The sequence below is a fragment of the Mchenga conophoros genome, linkage group LG5 (genome assembly GCF_057382185.1).
Source record: "Mchenga conophoros isolate Kocher_MC1m ecotype Shallow Benthic linkage group LG5, M_conophoros_male_GT1.1, whole genome shotgun sequence".
In the NCBI taxonomy this organism is placed as follows: Eukaryota; Metazoa; Chordata; class Actinopteri; order Cichliformes; family Cichlidae; genus Mchenga; species Mchenga conophoros.
This window is the reverse complement of record NC_140530.1, coordinates 7,149,941-7,168,024: the sequence shown is the minus strand read 5'-3', so window position 1 is coordinate 7,168,024 and position 18,084 is coordinate 7,149,941. Positions and strand designations below refer to the sequence as shown.

Here is an 18,084-nt window from a genome sequence, read left to right as displayed (position 1 = left end):
ACAGTTTTCAGGCCTTAAAACCAAAACAAGGAGCTGAAAGATGCTAAAATAGTGAACTTGGGGAAAATGATCATTTGCTCATTTTCTGTAGTATCATGACTAGTTTGCATATGAACTAAATACATATAAATACTGCAGTTTTAAAGGCTTGTTTCTTTTTAAACTGTTTTACATGAACAAAACTAATAGCAATATCCATTTATACAGTCACACAATTCCCAGCAAGCAAACGAGCAAAGAAGAAAAACCCCTGTTATTGGCGAAGGGTTTGGGACAGGTGTAGATGTGGTTCCACCCGTTTTTCTTTTACTTTGACTCATCTGAAATAAATCCCCAAATGGAAATCTATTAATAGGAAGACTGTAACGCCTAAATGTTTCAGTCTTCATTTAAAAAGTAACACTGTTGCTGACAAACCGTCATTTTAACCTGTGACTTAAATGATAACCAAGCCATAGATTGGTTGTTTGGTGCATGTTAAAAGCTCAACAGTTATATTTGTTTGAATTATTTTATTTAATTTACTTTGAAAGTTTCAGTGTAGAAAGACAGAAAACGTGGAATGGAGGTCCTCTGGTTTTATGTTACTAAGTACTAAATAACTGGACACACAGGAAAAAAAGTGGTAACAGAATTAAACTTCATGCAAATTTCGAAGTTATTTATCTAATGAAATCACAAATTCTTAGCAAAACATAAAATAAAGACTTTAGCCATCAATTAACTCTGAGGTCTTACTCGTCACAGGTGATAACCCTAACACCCTAACCCCGACCCTCCCTACGTTTTTCAGAAAGTGTTTCACTTAGAATCATTTCTTTGTTTGTTTCTCTGTTTCCTGATTGTCAAGACTTGGGGAAAAATAATTTTGTAAAATTTAAAAAAACAACATATTTTGATGCAGATTAGGGTCTGGGTTGAATTTCTATAATTCTAATTCTATAGTTCTTTATAAAATAGTCATTTATTTAAAGAAGTTAAGGAAAAACATATGAAGATATAAGCCTGATACACACAGAGTGAATCCTCCACCAGTATCTGAGGTCTGGGTATCTTGGCGATGACCCTAAACCTGAGCTCAACCCTAACCCGGCACAATCAGTATATATTTACATATAAAACCATGCAGGGTTCAGGTTAGGCAGGTTAGTGTCATCGATGACTCAGACCTCGGAGGGTTAAAGAACGTGATCTGGATCCACTGCAGAACTGAATGAGCTTACATGTTTCACGAACTCCAGCTTGTCAGTCTTTTTCGCTGTCAGACATGATCACATCCCCCTCTCCCTCACTGAGGAAGAATAGGAGGTTGTTTACAGCTCAGAACATGCGTGCACTGGGGTAAAGATCTAGACTAATGACTCCTAGCTCTTGGCACAATAACATATCATTGTATATTAATCCTGAATCCTTGTTGCTGAATAGGCTCCAGCCAGATAGTTGGCTGTGCCTCAGCCCATTCACAAAGCGAACACACACTCCAGACTTTCTCCTCCCAGCCTGCCAGCTCTGATATGTGGACTGTTTTGCATTACATGGCCATGTGATTTCTCTTAGCTGTAGAAATACAATCAGTGCTAAAAGTTTCCCATGAAAAGTCAAAGATCTGCATTTGGAGCTGCCACAGGACCAAACTTGGAATGATTCAGCACTTCCACTAAAACACAGTTTCCCTTCACTGACTGTTGCACACAGCGATTTCCCTTCTTTGCCAAGAATTTGCAAACAGTGGGATGTTTAAGATTCATAACCTAAAGGTCTGTCGCTGGTGTTTTAGTTGTATCCTCTGGCTTTAATTATGCTTTTATGAGCTTCATGATCCACTGTTATATTTTTCCCAGCGAAGTCAGTGTAGTATAACGTGTCAGCTGTGAGCTGCTGATTCCTGCCCATTCCTGGCATCTGTGAGAGTCTGCTGTTTGTGGGATCAGAGTTGCTTCCTCTGCATTTGCTAAATTTGCCCAAGGTTAATTAAAATCATCTGGGTGTCGTCTTACCTAGTTTGGGGTCACTGTGTCCAGACCCCTTTTTTGGGGGCGGGGGGGAATGGAGTGAAAGATGAACCCCGGTTCCAACCTTCAGCCACGCTCCTTTCTTCCTTTCCTGCTCAATAGAAACGTGAATTTACTACTGCCAAGTGTAGCTGATGGGGGAGGGCCAGAGTTGAAGGGTGTCGAGTGGATTTATCACTTCTCTGAAAATGTGTTTGCACACAGGGGTGTCACTATGAAGTCGAAGAATAAGGTGGGGGTCGGTTTCCTGAGACAAATCACAGTGATCAGATTTGGGTCATTTCCCATGTCACTCATGACATGATATGTCGGAGAAAATGGCCTTTGGGGACAGACTGAAACAAAGATTCATTGTGTGGAAAGACTTTATGTCCCTGCTTTTCATTACGTTTTACCTTCTTTTGGGCCACGTTGGTCATGTCCTGCACCCAGTGACTTGACATAGATCTGGAAATGAAGGAAAAGTGAACTCTGCTGGCGTAGAAGCTGTGTGTGAAAGCTGCTGTTTTCAGTCATTTTGATTACAGTAAATAAACTAGCTTTTCAAGACGGAATAATAAATGGCCTGTGACAGTCAAGGGAACCAAAAGCCAGAAAATGAGTCTGACACCATGCAAGTGGCTGTATAAGGATGTACTTAGGACTTCACTATACTATGGTAAGATGGCATTATTATACAATCATCTATCATATATGATATCTGTGTATTTAAAAAAGGCATGTCAAATTCACTGTGGACCACACACAGCCCACTTTGATCTTAATTTTAAATCCCTGTGATAATTTCAACAGTACATCTCAGTTTCTCCGCATGATAAAGAAATGCTGCTGTAATCTATTACTATGACATGCTGGGCTTTTATTAAAAAAATAAATATGTCAAATTACAGAAGAAGTTTTGGTAGCTCATTCCCGAGACTGTCCTGAATTTATAAAACAGAAAGTTCTTGTGAATTCACTGATTTCTTTTCACTTTGAATATATATATATATTTTTATATATTAAAAAAACATTTCTGTAGTAGATAGTTAATAAAACAGGAGGTTTTGATGAATTTAATTATTCATATATTACTTAATTACTTGTAGTATGAATGGTGTGGGGTGGTCTGTATCAGTAGGGAAAGCTGTAAAACCTATGAAAGTGCAGTCAAAAGGTACTCTGACCCCCCAGGTCATTTAAAAAAATAATTTACATTTAGATTCTATTAAGAGTTTCAACTTTCAGTGGCAGCATCACAAAATAATACATCAAGTACTGATAATTTTTGGCATATTCACATTCACATCAATGAGCTTAGCCTGTAACGCTGAATCCCGACTTTACTTAGTGTTGCTGCTTTCAGCTCTTTGTTTTGCTTTGGCTGTTTTTGTTCAGTCTTGCTGCTCTTGAAAAACCTTTGAAAACTTCGATTGGCAGAACCGAACATGAGTGAGAAACACTGTGGAGAATTAAGCAGCTAAAGAGTCACAGATGAGTAGCTTCCTCAGGGGCTGCTGAAGAACAGAACAGATCTACAGGAGGGAGATTATAGTGCTTATTTTAATCGTGTGGCTTAAAGCAGACTGCAAATGATTGTTTGTTGACTGTGTAACTCTTGCACAATCAGACACTTTTTGTGCATTACGTAATCATTAGGATTGTGATATATTAACCCTCTGACCCTGACGTCTCATCACTGGTAATGACCCAACCCAGTCCCTGTGTTTTGGAGAAGAGTGTTTTCAATGTTAGCCTGACAGCACTAGTTTAGGGTTGGAGTCATTGTTGATGATGGGTACTTTGGTTACGGTTGGTTATAGTATATCACTTTAGGTTAATAAAAAATAAAAATCTGGTTCAAAAACTGTTTTTCTCTGATAAATCGATTCAATTCTCAGTGTTACATGGAACTTATGGTTTTATGTGCAACAGGAAGTCTGCATAAACTGTTCTTTTAACAGCTTTCAACAGCTTTCAAAAAGGTAAGGCTCAGTGAAAACGTAGTGATGATGTTGCGCTTCTCTTTGCCCAGTGACAAGACAGAGGTTTACTTGGGAGGCGAAAACTCCGTGAGCCTGACCTTCAATGCCAGGAACGAGGGAGAGGGAGGTGCGTACGAGGCTGAGCTCTATGTGGCGCTTCCCCCAGAGGCTGACTACAGCGGGATAGCACGCAACAACGTGGTGAGTCGGTGGCGTTTAAAAGGAGGTTTAAGTATCACGGTCAGAAGCACCGTGTTTTTTCATTCAAATGATAATTATGCATAAAAATGCTTTAATGCAAATAAAATGTGGAAATTATTTTGACTTTGCATAAAGTCAAAGGTCACTTTGCCATCGTAATGTTACGCTAAAAGAGTTTTCTCAACCTGACGCCCTCCTTGTTGAGTTAAAGCCGTGAAAGAACGTGAATACACTTACTACGTTTTGAATACATTTTTTGAAAGCCCTGAAATGCAGCTGGTTGGTAGAGTCACACTCTAACTCTAGTCAGAGTTTTGATTTATTATTCTAACAACTCGTGAGACTGAAGAAGTCACTTGGCTGAGTGACGAAACGTTTCTCACACTGAAAACGCTACGTCCAGATGAATCTTCTTTCCTTACCTGGATAGCTGAGCATGCATCAAGACAACAGCTCTTTAGCTTTTACAGCAGTACACTTAATAAAGTTAAATACATGATGGAGTTTTATTTCTTTGTGTCCTTTCCAGAGCTTGACTCAGCTGACCTGCAGCTACGAGGCAGAAAACCAGACCCGCTATCTCGTGTGTGATCTGGGAAACCCCATGAAGTCTGGTACCAGTGTAAGAGCCAATAAGACCCACATGTTATTTTTGGCCTTTCCCACTCTTTGTGTCTCAGTACAATTAAGCCAAGTTGACTTGCCTAATTCATACATAAGCAAACTCGACATGTTTTCTCACCGACCTGATAAAACCTGATAAACATTGCTTTTGTGTTGAAAGAGTTTTCATTCCTTGTTTCCAAAGTGGGCGTCTCTAAGAAAAAGAACCCAGACTCTATTTAACACATTTATTTCCTTTCTCATGTTCCCTGAAATAACTGCGTGAATTTTCTGTGGCTGTTTTTGTAGCTGTGGGCCGGTCTTCGCTTCACCATCCCCAGACTCAGTGATACTTACAATACTGTTCAGTTTGAGCTCCAGATACGAAGGTAGGCCACTTTTTAGGGATTCCAGTTCAAGTGGGATGGGGTATCTTTGGCAACTGCATACCAGTGGAGCAGATTTTAATCCAAAGTATTCTCTTAATTCTTATTATAAGCTACATACAGTTTTTTTTAACAAAAAATTCTTTAGGGCAACCAAGTAAATCTGTAATCATCACTGTTATTGTGATTCTGTGGTGTAGTGGTTAACACATTTGCATAATGATCCTCGGTTTGATTCTGGTAGGACGAACAGGAGTCACAAAGCCACTTCAGGGATTAGTGTACTCTTAGTGCTGCTCTGAAGCTCAGATAAATAGGAGGGTTATGCTGGGAATGGTATCCAGTGTAAAATCTGTGCCAAATCAAATATGCACATCCATCTGAAACCCCTCAGGAAATAACAGAGCAGTTAAACATACATACTACTAGTGCTAACTCATGCTGAAGTCAACCTCAGCTGATGTCATTGCCAGTCCACACCAGCTGACTTCTTTCTACACATGGTAAATCCCATATAGGGCATGCTATTAGGCTGCTTTAGCTGCTTTCAACGTTGCTGCACCTCAACCCCAGCTCCTTGATCTATTCAGTTCAGTTTTATTTATACAGCACAACATCAGTCACCTCAAGATGCTTTATATTGTAAGGTGGACCCTACAATAATACATACAGAGAAAACCCAACAGTCATATGACCCCCTATGAGCAAGCACTTTGGCGACAATGGGAAGGAAAAACTCCCCTTTAACAGGCTGCTGTCACGATGCCTGCTCTGTTCTTCCTAGGATTTTTTTGGAAGGGTTGAAATTTGGATTTCCATTGAAACCAAAACAAATTACACAATGTGTCAATAAAGACTTTCAACCTGAATATTTCATTCATGAAGACTTGATGTCTGAGTTAAGTGATCCCTTCATTTTTTGAGTAGCATTTAAGTTGCTGCAGATGGAAACAGCCTGTTTTAGTGATCCTGACTGAACCGCGGTTAATGTGGCTGCGTTGTAGTGATATCACACCAGCAAACATTTTGATGTTGAGAAGGTGATGGTGATCCACATCTAGTCTTCCAAACTGAAAGTTGTACTAAGTTTGGAAATTCTTAACCTGAACAAACTGAAATTGACAAAACACGCTTCATTGAGACAAGAGGAAGAATGCCAAGAAAAAAATGTTACTCATCCTACCAAAAAAAGGGACTGTGGACCTGGAAAGTGACCTGGATACTCTGGCTCCTCTAAAAATAAAGGCTCCATATGAGAAATACTCAGCAACGCGTACCTTAAAGCAGTTAACCTGTAAGCTGGAGAGGAAATGGCATCCTGCTAATTTAAAAGAGCTTTTTTTTTAGCTTGGAAAAAGAGTTTGTTGCTCTATTTCTGTGGAAAGTGAACAAGATTTTCTCCAGCAACTAGAAAACACCTTTTGTAAAGTTAGAACATCTTACGATTTGTCACTGATTCAGTGCTGAAAACAAGAACAACCCCAGGTTTATTTAGTCAGAGCTTGGTTGAGCCAAATACTCTTTGAATCTGAATTAAAATGACTTTGTTCACAAGTAAAATTTTAACCATTAAAGAAAAAAAAAAAGATTCATAATGAGCAGCTACTTCCAGTACTACTGATATTTATTTAGACTCATTCTCTCTGATTGAACTTTCTGTAATAACTTCAGTAATTACTTCCTCCAAACCAGCAATGCATCTACTAATGTGGGGTCTTTATGTTGTGTGTTTGAATATTAAATTCAAATTCAAATTCAAATTTTATTTGTCACACACACACAACCATACACAGTATGACATGGGGGTGAAATGCTTGTAGCTGTACAATGCCCGACCATTAAATGACAGAAGAAAAGTTTTACAATATTTACAATTTACTACAAAAATTTACAAATTAACTTAGGAATTTACAGTAAAGAATGTGCAAATAGCAGAAGAGATTATAAAGATAAGGATTATAAATTATAGGAATTATAGGATTATAGGAAATGTGTGGTGGTGCGTGTGGTGACGTGTGTGAGAGTCCAGTCTTATAGTGACGTGTTTGGGAGAGTCCAGTCCTACACCTGGTTCAGGGCCCGAATAGCCTGGGGGAAGAAGCTCCTCCTCATTCTCTCTGTTTTGGCCTTAAGGGAGCGGAAGCGCTTCCCAGACCTCAACAGTGAGAAGAGTCCATTGTTGGGATGGGAGAGGTCCATCATAATCTTCCTAGCTTTGGACTTGCACCGCTTGGTGTAGATGGACAGCAGGTCAGGGAGCTCTGATTGAATGATGCGTTCTGCCGAGCGCACCACCCTTTGCAGATCTCGTCTGTCCTGATTGGTGCTGTTCCCAAACCAGGTGCAGATGTTTGACGTCAGGACGCTCTCGATGGTGCAGGAGTAGAAGTTCTTGAGCACCTTCAGTGGCAGATGGAAGTCTCTATTAGCGTGCAAAATAACTTAAACTCCCACTGGTTAAATAATACCTCATGTGAAAATACATGTTCCTACTGTGTTATCCAAATATTTTTGATTCATTTTATCTTGTAGGGTTTTTTGGTAGCATTTGCAAAGTTAGTTTTATATATATATATGTTTAATAACTTCTCAGCTCGCTTCACTAAAAGTCTACAAAATTCAGGTTTGTAAAGCTGTTTAATGCTTCTTGATCAGGTGATCAGGGCTGTTTCAGTAACATTACGTTTTTGTGGTTTGTTCTAGTAAAAATGCAAATAACTCTGAGAGCGAAGTGGTGTTTTATGAGCTGAAGGTCTCTGCCATGGCTGACATCATTCTCCAGGGGTGAGGCTTCACTTTAGACACATAACTATGACATCATTTTTCTTAACCTTCATTCTTGCCAAGATAAAAGTGTGACTGTGCCGTTTGCAGTGTTTCTCGGCCAGACAAAGTCATCTTTCCTCCTCCCAACTGGACTGTGCGACAGGGTCTGGGGGAGGAGCAGGAGATCGGCCCTGAGCTTCAGCAGGTCTTCGAGGTAAAAATAACATCTACGATACACAAGAAGCTAGTCCTATCACGTTTGCACACTGAAACATAGAAGCGTAATACATTCAAAATATTCACCAACTTTTAATGTGAGTATAGTAGTGTTGGTGAGCTTAAATTAATAGTCGTGTAAAATAGGAGCTCGGCTATTTCACTAAAACATTTTGCACTGTGAAAAAGAAGCTAACATTATCTTCTGAGGCTTAAAACGTCAGCTGTGGTTACAAAAAAAGTACACATAGGTGCCAGTGTTCACAGGAATGACTGTCCAAGAGCTGCATCTCAGACTCTACAGGCCTCAGTTAGCATGTTAAATATTGAAATTCATGACAGTACAATTAGGAAAAGACTGAACGTCTTTTAAAAAACAAATTGTCTCTTCTCTCCAGCAAGAAAATAGAATGGTTACAGTTTTGTAATGTTGCATCTAAACGAACCAAAAGACTTCTGAAACAAGGTGGTGACATTTTGCCATAATGCGCAGTGGCATATTTGGAAAATACCTCAGACCAGATGTCAAACACGGTGGTGGAGGGTTGATGATTTGGGCTTGTTTTTTGGAATATTGGAGTCACCAAGTCAGGCATGAACTCCTCTGTATAAATATTCCAGAATAAAATCTCAGGCCATCTGCCTAACAGACAGATCAACAACAGGAAAATGATAACAAGCATAGCAGCAAATCTACAATAGAGTAGTTGAAAAAAGAATCAAGGTGTTGCAATGGCTGAGACAAAATCCAGACCCCAACCTGAATGAACTGCTGTGCATAAACCAAAGCCTGTAAACCTCCAGCAACGTAAAGAAGAGTGGGTCAAAATGCCTCCACAGCTATGTGAGAGACTAAAAGTTAATACTGCTTAAGGTTGTTCTACAAGGTAAATAGGGAGCTGTTCATAAGCCATAATCATTAGTTTTTCTTATGCTCTTTCTGTATGTTTATGTGTTTTAAATGATCTTATTCTTCATTTTGTTTTATTTTTACTATTATGTGTCATTACAAAAAGTTGCAAATCTTCAAACTTGAGAGCCTGAAAGATCCTGGACTTTTTCAGATCTGTGAAGATCTGAGGAGTTCAGTTCTAAAACAAACTGGCAGGTGATTAAACTCTAGTGAGGGAATTCCTCCTTCTAACGTCACCATCCAGAAAAAGGAGGCGTCCTGAGTAACATTCCTGTGTAAAGACCGAAGCATCAATCGTCAACTGATTATCACTGCAAAATTACCACACTCCTCAGTGACACTAACACTTATGAGACCCCCATAAGCAGATACAAGAAGAAAGTCATGCATATGCAGGGTGTAACATCTCGGTGTAGGCATCAGTATGTATGGTGGTCAGTAGCTTTTTCCCTTTTAAGCTGTTGTATGCAATTCATGTCTTTCATCTAGTAGCTGCTTGTGTCTTACATTAAGAACTCATAAGTGTTGCTGTAAAATATTACCACACTCCTTAAATTGTTGAAAAGTGTGGTCATTTTGGAGTGATAATCAGATGAATTGAGAACAGCACTGCACCTCCCCTTGTCAGCTGATAATATTGAGATGCGTCGGTCTTAACTAAGATGTGCGATAGTCTTCTTTTCCTTAAAAATGTGGCTACAAGGGGTTTCAAAGTGGGTCTCCTCCACTAGTGGATAATAACCTGGGTGCGTTTGTTCACAAGTAATCTGGTAGGATAAATCCAGTCAGAACGGATCCTGAAACCTGTTCAAAGGGAAAACAGGATTACCTGATTGGATAAGATCAGATAATCCAATAGTTTTTGGGTTTTTAAAAAAAATCTAGATCAAACCTCCAGTTTGTCTTGTTCATTTCTTCTTTTGAACAACCAGGACAAAAGTGAACTGGATGACGTGATCCATGGAAAGGAAAAAGCCGGTTCATTTTATCCGGGCTACATCTGTTGAACAACTGGACCACTTGTTTTAGAACTGAAGAGAGGTGAAACGTTCACAAACCAGTCCAGTCGGCTTCTTTTATTAAGCTCTCAAGACTATCATGACGTGGATGGCTGTGCTGGCGCGCTTGATACAGTCAAACATTGCTAATGTCATTTCACGCGTAGGACTTGTGTTTCCTTTTACTAAAATCACAATGCAAGGGAGTTTGTTTGTAAAGTGCAGTACACAATGTACAGTGTACTAAAAGAAGACACAGTATAACATGTTAAACTCTTTCTCAGTTGGTGAATAACGGTCCCAGTGTGGTGAGCCAGACATCTTTAGTGGTGAAATGTCCCCTGAAGGCTCATGGTCACTGGCTGCTCTACCCTCTGGAGGTGGTCACTGAGGGTCCACTCAGCTGCTTCTCCAAAACAACCTTAAATGCACTGAAACTTAAGGTGAGGACACACACTTACACCTTTGTTGTTAGTCTATTCTTGACTGTGAACACTGGCTTGTGTTTGCTAATGACTCCTAATGTATTTATGTTTACAGCTTCAGCCTGGGGCAGTAGAGGGTCCAGCATCACTGAAGTCCAATGTTGAGCACCGCATCCAGAAGAGGGACGTGCACAGAGATCCTCTGGCTGAACAAGGAAACCTGGTGAGACATTACAGAATATAGAAATTCAACCTGTGAAGGAGTTTTACAGAGAACATGTACTGTTCTTTGATTAATGAATGGAAATGCTTGATTACAGATTCTAGCTGCAGCTAACTCAGCTTAAAGCCATCAGGAGCTAAGCAGAGTCTGACATCTCTGTGCACTTCATGCCAAACCTTCACTGTAGCACCATAACCTATGTATAGCCTAGCTTAGCACAAACACACACAGCAGGGTAAGTTCGTAGCAAACCTAGCTAAATTCAAGTTTAAACTGAATATCCAACTTTATTCCTTCTTCTGCAACCTTGTGACAACATTTGCTCCTCATCAGTGGACGTCATGTGTCCCTTAAAGACACGGGTCATGTTTGTCTCTGTCCTCAGTGTCTGACACGTGGGTGGAGAGTAGTGGCGAGATTAGCTTGCAGATCCCAAACACTTTAAAACAAAAGCTCTTTTGTTGGGTGTCGAGTCTCTCTGAGTTTCTACGGGACTGTGTTTACTGTAGTGTTCAGTGGTATTTACACATGTATGCAATGCACTGAAACCAAAAGATGCAAATGAGACTGCAGAAAGGAGTAGCTCTGCCTTTTCTTGTTCTGATTCGATTGTTTGTTTCAACAGAGGAAATGGAAATAAAGATGATGAGCTCTGGTCAACATCGACAGCTGCTTGCTGTAATTGTTTGTGAGAAGAAGTTAATTACGTTTGTGATTTACTGAGTTATTTTTGTGCGGCTGACATTTGACAGCTCATCTCTAATGGCACTCGGATGAAACCAAACAACCTTAGCACACAGAAATGTTTCGAATAAACCGTGCTGCACAGTGGGAATTCTAAAAACTAAAGTATTTTTAGTATTAATGAATTGGTGCTAACTTAATAGAAGTTCACAGGTCAGTGTGAACAACAGTTACACACTCCCAGAAGAAAGTTAGGGCTGCAGAATACTGTACATGTGCATTGTTGGGTTATTTTTAAGAGATAAAAAGCTTTAATTTTGATAACTTGTAGCTTCAGTGACTTGCTGTGGTATGTGACAGTCACTAGTTTTGTTTCCAACATATCACACAGTCTGCCATGCAATGCACGATTGTTGTAGGCAATTCAATTCAATTCAATTTTATTTATATAGCGCCAAATCACAACACAAGTCGCCTCAAGGCGCTTCATAGATACAGAGAAAAACCCAACAATCATATGACCCCCTATGAGCAGCACTTTGGCGACAGTGGGAAGGAAAAACTCCCTTTTAACAGGAAGAAACCTCCGGCAGAACCAGGCTCAGGGAGGGGCGGGGCCATCTGCTGCGACCGGTTGGGGTGAGAGAAGGAAGACAGGATAAAAGACATGCTGTGGAAGAGAGACAGAGGTTAATAACAGATATGATTCAATGCAGAGAGGTCTGTTAATACATAGTGAGTGAGAAAGGTGACTGGAAAGGAAAAACTCAATGCATCATGGGAATCCCCCGGCAGCCTACGTCTATTGCAGCATAACTAAGGGAGGATTCAGGGTCACCTGGTCCAGCCCTAACTATATGCTTTAGCAAAAAGGAAAGTTTTAAGCCTAATCTTGAAAGTAGAGATAGTGTCTGTCTCCCAAATCCAAACTGGAAGCTGGTTCCACAGAAGAGGGGCCTGAAAACTGAAGGCTCTGCCTCCCATTCTACTTTTAAATACTCTAGGAACAACAAGTAGGCCTGCAGAGCGAGAGCGAAGTGCTCTAATAGGGTGATATGGTACTACAAGGTCATTAAGATAAGATGGGGCCTGATTATTTAAGACCTTGTATGTGAGGAGCAGGATTTTGAATTCAATTCTGGACTTAACAGGAAGCCAATGAAGGGAAGCCAAAACAGGAGAAATATGCTCTCTCTTTCTAGTCCCTGTCAGGACTCTTGCTGCAGCATTTTGGATTAGCTGAAGGCTTTTCAGTGAGTTTTTTGGACATCCTGATAATAATGAATTACAGTCGTCCAGCCTGGAAGTAATAAATGCATGAACTAGTTTTTCAGCGTCACTCTGAGACAGGATATTTCTCATTTTAGAGATGATGCACAAATGGAAGAAAGCAGTCTTACATATTTGTTTAATATGTGCGTTGAAGGACATGTCCTGGTCAAAAATGACTCCAAGGTTCCTCACAGTGTTACTGGAGGCCAAGGTAATGCCATGCAGAGTAAGAATCTGGTTAGATACCATATTTCTAAGCTTTTCAGGGCCGAGTACAATAACCTCAGTTTGATCTGAATTAAGAAGCAGAAAGTTAGCGGCCATCCAGGTCTTTATGTCTTTAAGACATTCCTGCAATTTAACTCATTGGTGTGTGTTATCTGGCTTCATGGACAGGCACAGGGAGACTAACGCTTCCATGAGGAAACTAGAAACCCAGACAGTGTGGTTCATTCATAATCATAAAACACACCAACACTGTTGGTTATATATCATATTTCTACACATATGAACCGTTCATGACCCCTGGAATCATTTATGGATTTCTCTCTTTTGGGGCTTATGGGAGGCACATCTTGTTGGTGTAGGTAGGGTTAGGACAGGCTGTATTCACGATGTGAACCCTACTCAGTTGGTAATTGTTGATTTCAAAGGGACACTTTAGACCCTCTTGGCTTTTTAAAAATATATAGGGTTTGGGTTTAGGGCTGGGGTTTCACTGACAATGACTTACACCTCACAGGGTTAAACTGAAAGCTGAAATATTAAATAAACAACAACATTACTTTGTTCAATACACGACTTTACTCATTTACACACATCACAGGAGTTTCAGTGTGTGCTGTGGGGATCTGAGAACAGAGGCATGTGAATTGCCAGCAATCTTCTTTTGATTATATCCAAAGAATGAAGTTCAGTTTTTAGTCAGTGGGATTTTGAATGAAGTTTTCTTGGCGCTCAAACTGGTTCATATCAACTCTGTATAGAGCACCGGTGACTTTGACATCTTATATCATCACTGCACTGTAATCTGCTCTTACTCTGTCACTGTGCTGCCAAAACCATTTAACTGTGTGAGCCTTTCCAGAGGACCCGTCTTATTTTTAGAACATGTTTCAACATTTTAGCTTAATTCAAAGTCATAATAACTGACAATACTAATGCTAAGCATAATACAAAGAAACATAATCTCTGTTTATCCATGTGTTTATATTGCTACAAAAACGACTGCTAGGGTTTATGGTTATGCAGTTATATCACAGCATGTGAGGTATTCTCTTCTATATCGAAGATGGGGCTGTTTCTGTATAGTTCTTACAGGAAATTTGTCTTGAGCTTAGAGTCACTGCCACTCCGAATATTGACTGCCAGATGATGCATTGAAGTGCCAAAGCTCACAAAGTACGGAAGTACACTCAACAAATCATCCTACAAATCAGGAACGTTTAAAAGACTTTTGCAGGCTTCTCAGTCCCTGAGGCTGTGAGAATTAACGCTTAACAGTGAAATTGACAAATGGAAAACTTTTTATCAAACTAAGGAAAGTAAAGCACATGTATGCAAATGCATCATGTAGTAGAAAAATCCTTGCATGGTTTTTTTTTTTGTTTAAATTGCTGTTGTGAGGGCAGTAATTAGTCATTAGTAATGAAAGAAATGACGGTGAATGGTTAACTGGAATGTGCTGTGCCTGCTCTGTCCCTCTGTAGACATGCAGTACAGTGGAGTGCTGGCAGCTGCAGTGTAATGTGGGGCTGCTGCAGAGAGGACGAAGTGTCATCCTGACTGTACGCTCAAGAGTCTGGGCTGAAACGTTCATGGAGGTGAGACTACAGGACTTTGAACTCTGCATTACTGCTCTGTAGTGTCAGTCATGTCTTTCAAGTTTGAGAAGAAGAAACTCAACTAAGGAACAGACTAGAGCGGATGAAGGCGAGAACCTGCAGGAGTCTGTGCTCATGCTGCCCTCTGTCGACCGACAAAAACAGACAGTGTGTCTCATCCACATTAGATCATTATTCATACCTAACAGTTTTCCTAATGAACTTAATAGGCTTTCTACTGTTAATTGTGACATTTTATAATTAAATTTTGAGCCTACTATAACCCACAGTACAGAGTAGATGATGTATGGAACGATAAACTAATATTTAAAGAAATAGTACGAAACTGATTTCGCAGAAATCACAGAGGCTTTTGATTTTCCTTAGATACAAAAAAGTTTCCTCATTAAACTTTTGTTTATCGATCGTCCACAGCGAGCCTATAAGCAGTACACGCTGGAGTGCTCCGTTCACTTCAGCGTGGACAGGATGCCGTATTCTGTTTCTCCCACATTAAAGCCATCAGGATCCAAAAAGGTAACATCAACAGCTTTTTTCTGTGTTTTTACAATTTCACAAGCTCTTTAGATTTTTCATTTACAAATGAAAATCAGTGCACGGTGGATCAGTTCTGCGGTTTCCTGTTGTTCAGGTGGCGACTGCTGTGATGTGGAATAAACCCAACAGTCAGTACTCGGTTCCTGTGTGGATCATCATCCTGGCTGTTCTAGCTGGGTTGCTGTTGCTGGCCTTGCTCATATACTTACTTTACAAGGTAACAAGGTGTTCAAATACCCTACTTTTAGCATGATCACAGAAAAACAGCTCTGGAATAACTTGGTTGTTACACATTGCAGTTTTTGTAATATTCTTGATAAATATGAGATTGACAGCACTAACCTTCGGGCTTTTCTGCTCTACTGAGTTACAGCCTGAGCCAAAGACCCCAAAAACAGATTTTTGTTTCTTTAGTCAGTTTGTTTACTTATAACTGCTGAAAGCTGTGATCTGAACTAAAGCTGTGCTTGCAGGACACGGAAATTGTAAGATTGTCTTTCAGTTGTTACTGCGGGAACAAAAACCCAACAAAAACCATTACAGAAGCAAGAAAAACAATGTGTTGTAGAAAAATCAGTATGGCTGTCATTAGATAGTGTTTGTGGATTGACCAGATATTGTAAAAGTGACTATTCTTTAAGAGTTGTGAGTTGCATTTTGGGTAAGTTATCAGGGAACAGTGTATTTTTTTTACACGTATCAGTTGTGAAGCTCACACGTTATTATTGTTTTGCATCTAATCTCTTCATCCTTTGCTTTAGATGGGCTTCTTTAAAAGATCAGACCCATACGGTACGACCATGGAAAAGGCCAAACTCAAACCCCAGGCGTCCTCTGAAGCTTAGATCTGAACGGAGCCTCCACCTGCAGCTGTTCCAAAGAACTGGAAGTATTGTCGCATTCCCAAAAAAATAACGGAAATTCCTAATTATAAGCAGGCCACCCATTCATGAAGGGACAGTTATGGGTGCTGTATCACTGGAAGATAAAAATGTCTGGTGCTGCACTAAAACATTACAGGGGTCACGCAGTTGGATATGCACTGCTGTTTGTTGGACATTCCTCTGTGCAGTCAGAGACTTTTCTAGAAGCTCATCCTGTCATATTATACTCCTGCATTGACAATAAAGAAACAAATGGACATCCAACAAAAGGCACCAAAACGTCGGTAGTTCATGAATGCAAAAAAAGTGTGATTCAAGCCATGTTTGTAAGCTTGGTGTTGATGATTTTGAAAATTCCTGCTTATGAATGATGCCTAAACCACTTGTTATTTATGGCACAATGATTTCCTATTGATTGTTGAATGTTGTACTGTACTGTCCACAGGAAGAAAAAAATCAAAAAAGCAACGTGCCAAATCTGCAATGTTTAACTTGAATTTTTCTCTCCCATATTGGGAGGTACTTTGTGTATGATGTAATGTATTCATTGTGTTATATTGATGTTGTGGCGCAGAATAAAGCCTAATTTTGTATACCCACACAAGAAGCTATGATCAGCCTTTTACAGCTAGATTGGGCTGCCTGGTAGGGAGCTGGTTAGCACTGTTGTAGGAGCTGCCTGCTCGAGGAAGGAGATTTTGCAGTGGAGTAGGAACACCAGCAACATCACCTCGCTCAACTTCTTCTGCAGGAACCTGCTCACCAAATTAAACCCCTTTCACCCAACTTAATCCCCAAGAGCTCCTTCAGCTATTTTTCTTTTCTTTCTTTCTTTCTTTTTGCATTTAGGGGCACTGGCACATGGAAAAAAATGCTATATGTAATAGGTCATTCTTCTGACGTCTATTCACCTTTTCTTTAGTTGGACTGAACGTGAAGTCCTCCAACTTAAACTCCATTTTTGACACCACCACACACAAGAAAAAGCTACTCATTTAGAAACATTGATTTATAATTACTCCCTTTATTTTCCATTAAATTATCAAATAATGATTTCTTTTGTATTTTTAGAATAAAAATAATTAAATCCAGCACTGCATCATAAATCCCTGAAGTGCTGTTTTTATTTGCAGAGTATTTTAGACTTTCTTATAGTTTACACCTGGGACACGGAGGACAAAAACTGTGATGAAATGTATTGATGCTTTCATCAACCAATAAAAGCAAGATGAAAGTTTGGAAGTGATCCAATTAGAAGTAATATCCTTCTGATCAGGAGTAATATCCTTGTGCAGTAAGTTTAGACCCTCACATGTTCTCATGAAAATGGGACAAAATGTCAACACTTGGGAGGACCAGAAGACATATGGACACATTTCCCATCTGATGTTATTGAAGATAAGACCCTTTGTAAACCAAAGGAGCAACTGCAGTAAAAACACAGCAAAGGTAGGCTTTACATTTTACATTACATTGCATCAAAAGGCGTAAACTACATCAAAATGTGCTGTCAAAATGCTAAGAAGCAAAAATAATTTCTAAAATTATTATTTTTAAATCGCCGAACAAGCTTGCAAGATAAGAATAATTTAACGACTCTGCTGTTAAAGTGTGTCACCAGTAATTCCTTGGTGGCTTGTGGGTATGACCGTCCCTTAGTTTGGGTGTATGACTGATTTAAGTTTGTAAATAAATAAAATAAGAAGAAGTTGATATGCTATTACTTTTTTATGATCTATTTAGCCCTACAGCTTTGACAAAATGGGCCATAATGATGGTGCAGGGTGTTCTGGGAATCCATCCTACCTGACAAACCATCCTACCCGTTGTTTCTACGCAACACGAAATTCAGTGGCGAACCATCCTACCTATGTGAATATAAGCTACTAACATACTCTGATGGGTACAATTAAGTGCCAAACCGTCCTACCTTTGTAAATGTGACGTACAAGCATACTTTAACAGCTAAAATTAAGTGGCAAACCGTCATACCTACTTAATTTGTGCTGGAATGACTCTGTGACAGCAGAAATGTGCATAAACTACTTACAATAGGACGTTTTGCCAAAGCAGGACGTTTTGTCAGAACACCGGCTTCATTAATATTGTTTGGTTCGTTTACTTTCGTTTAAATTAAAAACTTACCAGTCATCTAA

General features: G+C 39.7%; 1 protein-coding gene across 1 annotated transcript in view; it reads left to right on the top strand.

Annotated features, from left to right (window-relative positions):
* Positions 1-16,987, top strand: part of LOC146573678 (integrin alpha-5-like) — a 52,234-nt gene extending 35,247 nt beyond the window's left edge. The window contains exons 20-30 of the mRNA XM_085272981.1: positions 4,027-4,177; positions 4,707-4,799; positions 5,090-5,169; positions 7,870-7,950; positions 8,041-8,146; positions 10,344-10,502; positions 10,600-10,707; positions 14,373-14,486; positions 14,922-15,023; positions 15,139-15,261; positions 15,806-16,987. Coding sequence (XP_085129107.1) covers positions 4,027-4,177; positions 4,707-4,799; positions 5,090-5,169; positions 7,870-7,950; positions 8,041-8,146; positions 10,344-10,502; positions 10,600-10,707; positions 14,373-14,486; positions 14,922-15,023; positions 15,139-15,261; positions 15,806-15,889 — 1,201 coding nt within the window. The 3' untranslated portion in view covers positions 15,890-16,987. The remainder of the gene's footprint in view (positions 1-4,026; positions 4,178-4,706; positions 4,800-5,089; positions 5,170-7,869; positions 7,951-8,040; positions 8,147-10,343; positions 10,503-10,599; positions 10,708-14,372; positions 14,487-14,921; positions 15,024-15,138; positions 15,262-15,805) is intronic.
* Positions 16,988-18,084: the final 1,097 nt, after the last annotated feature.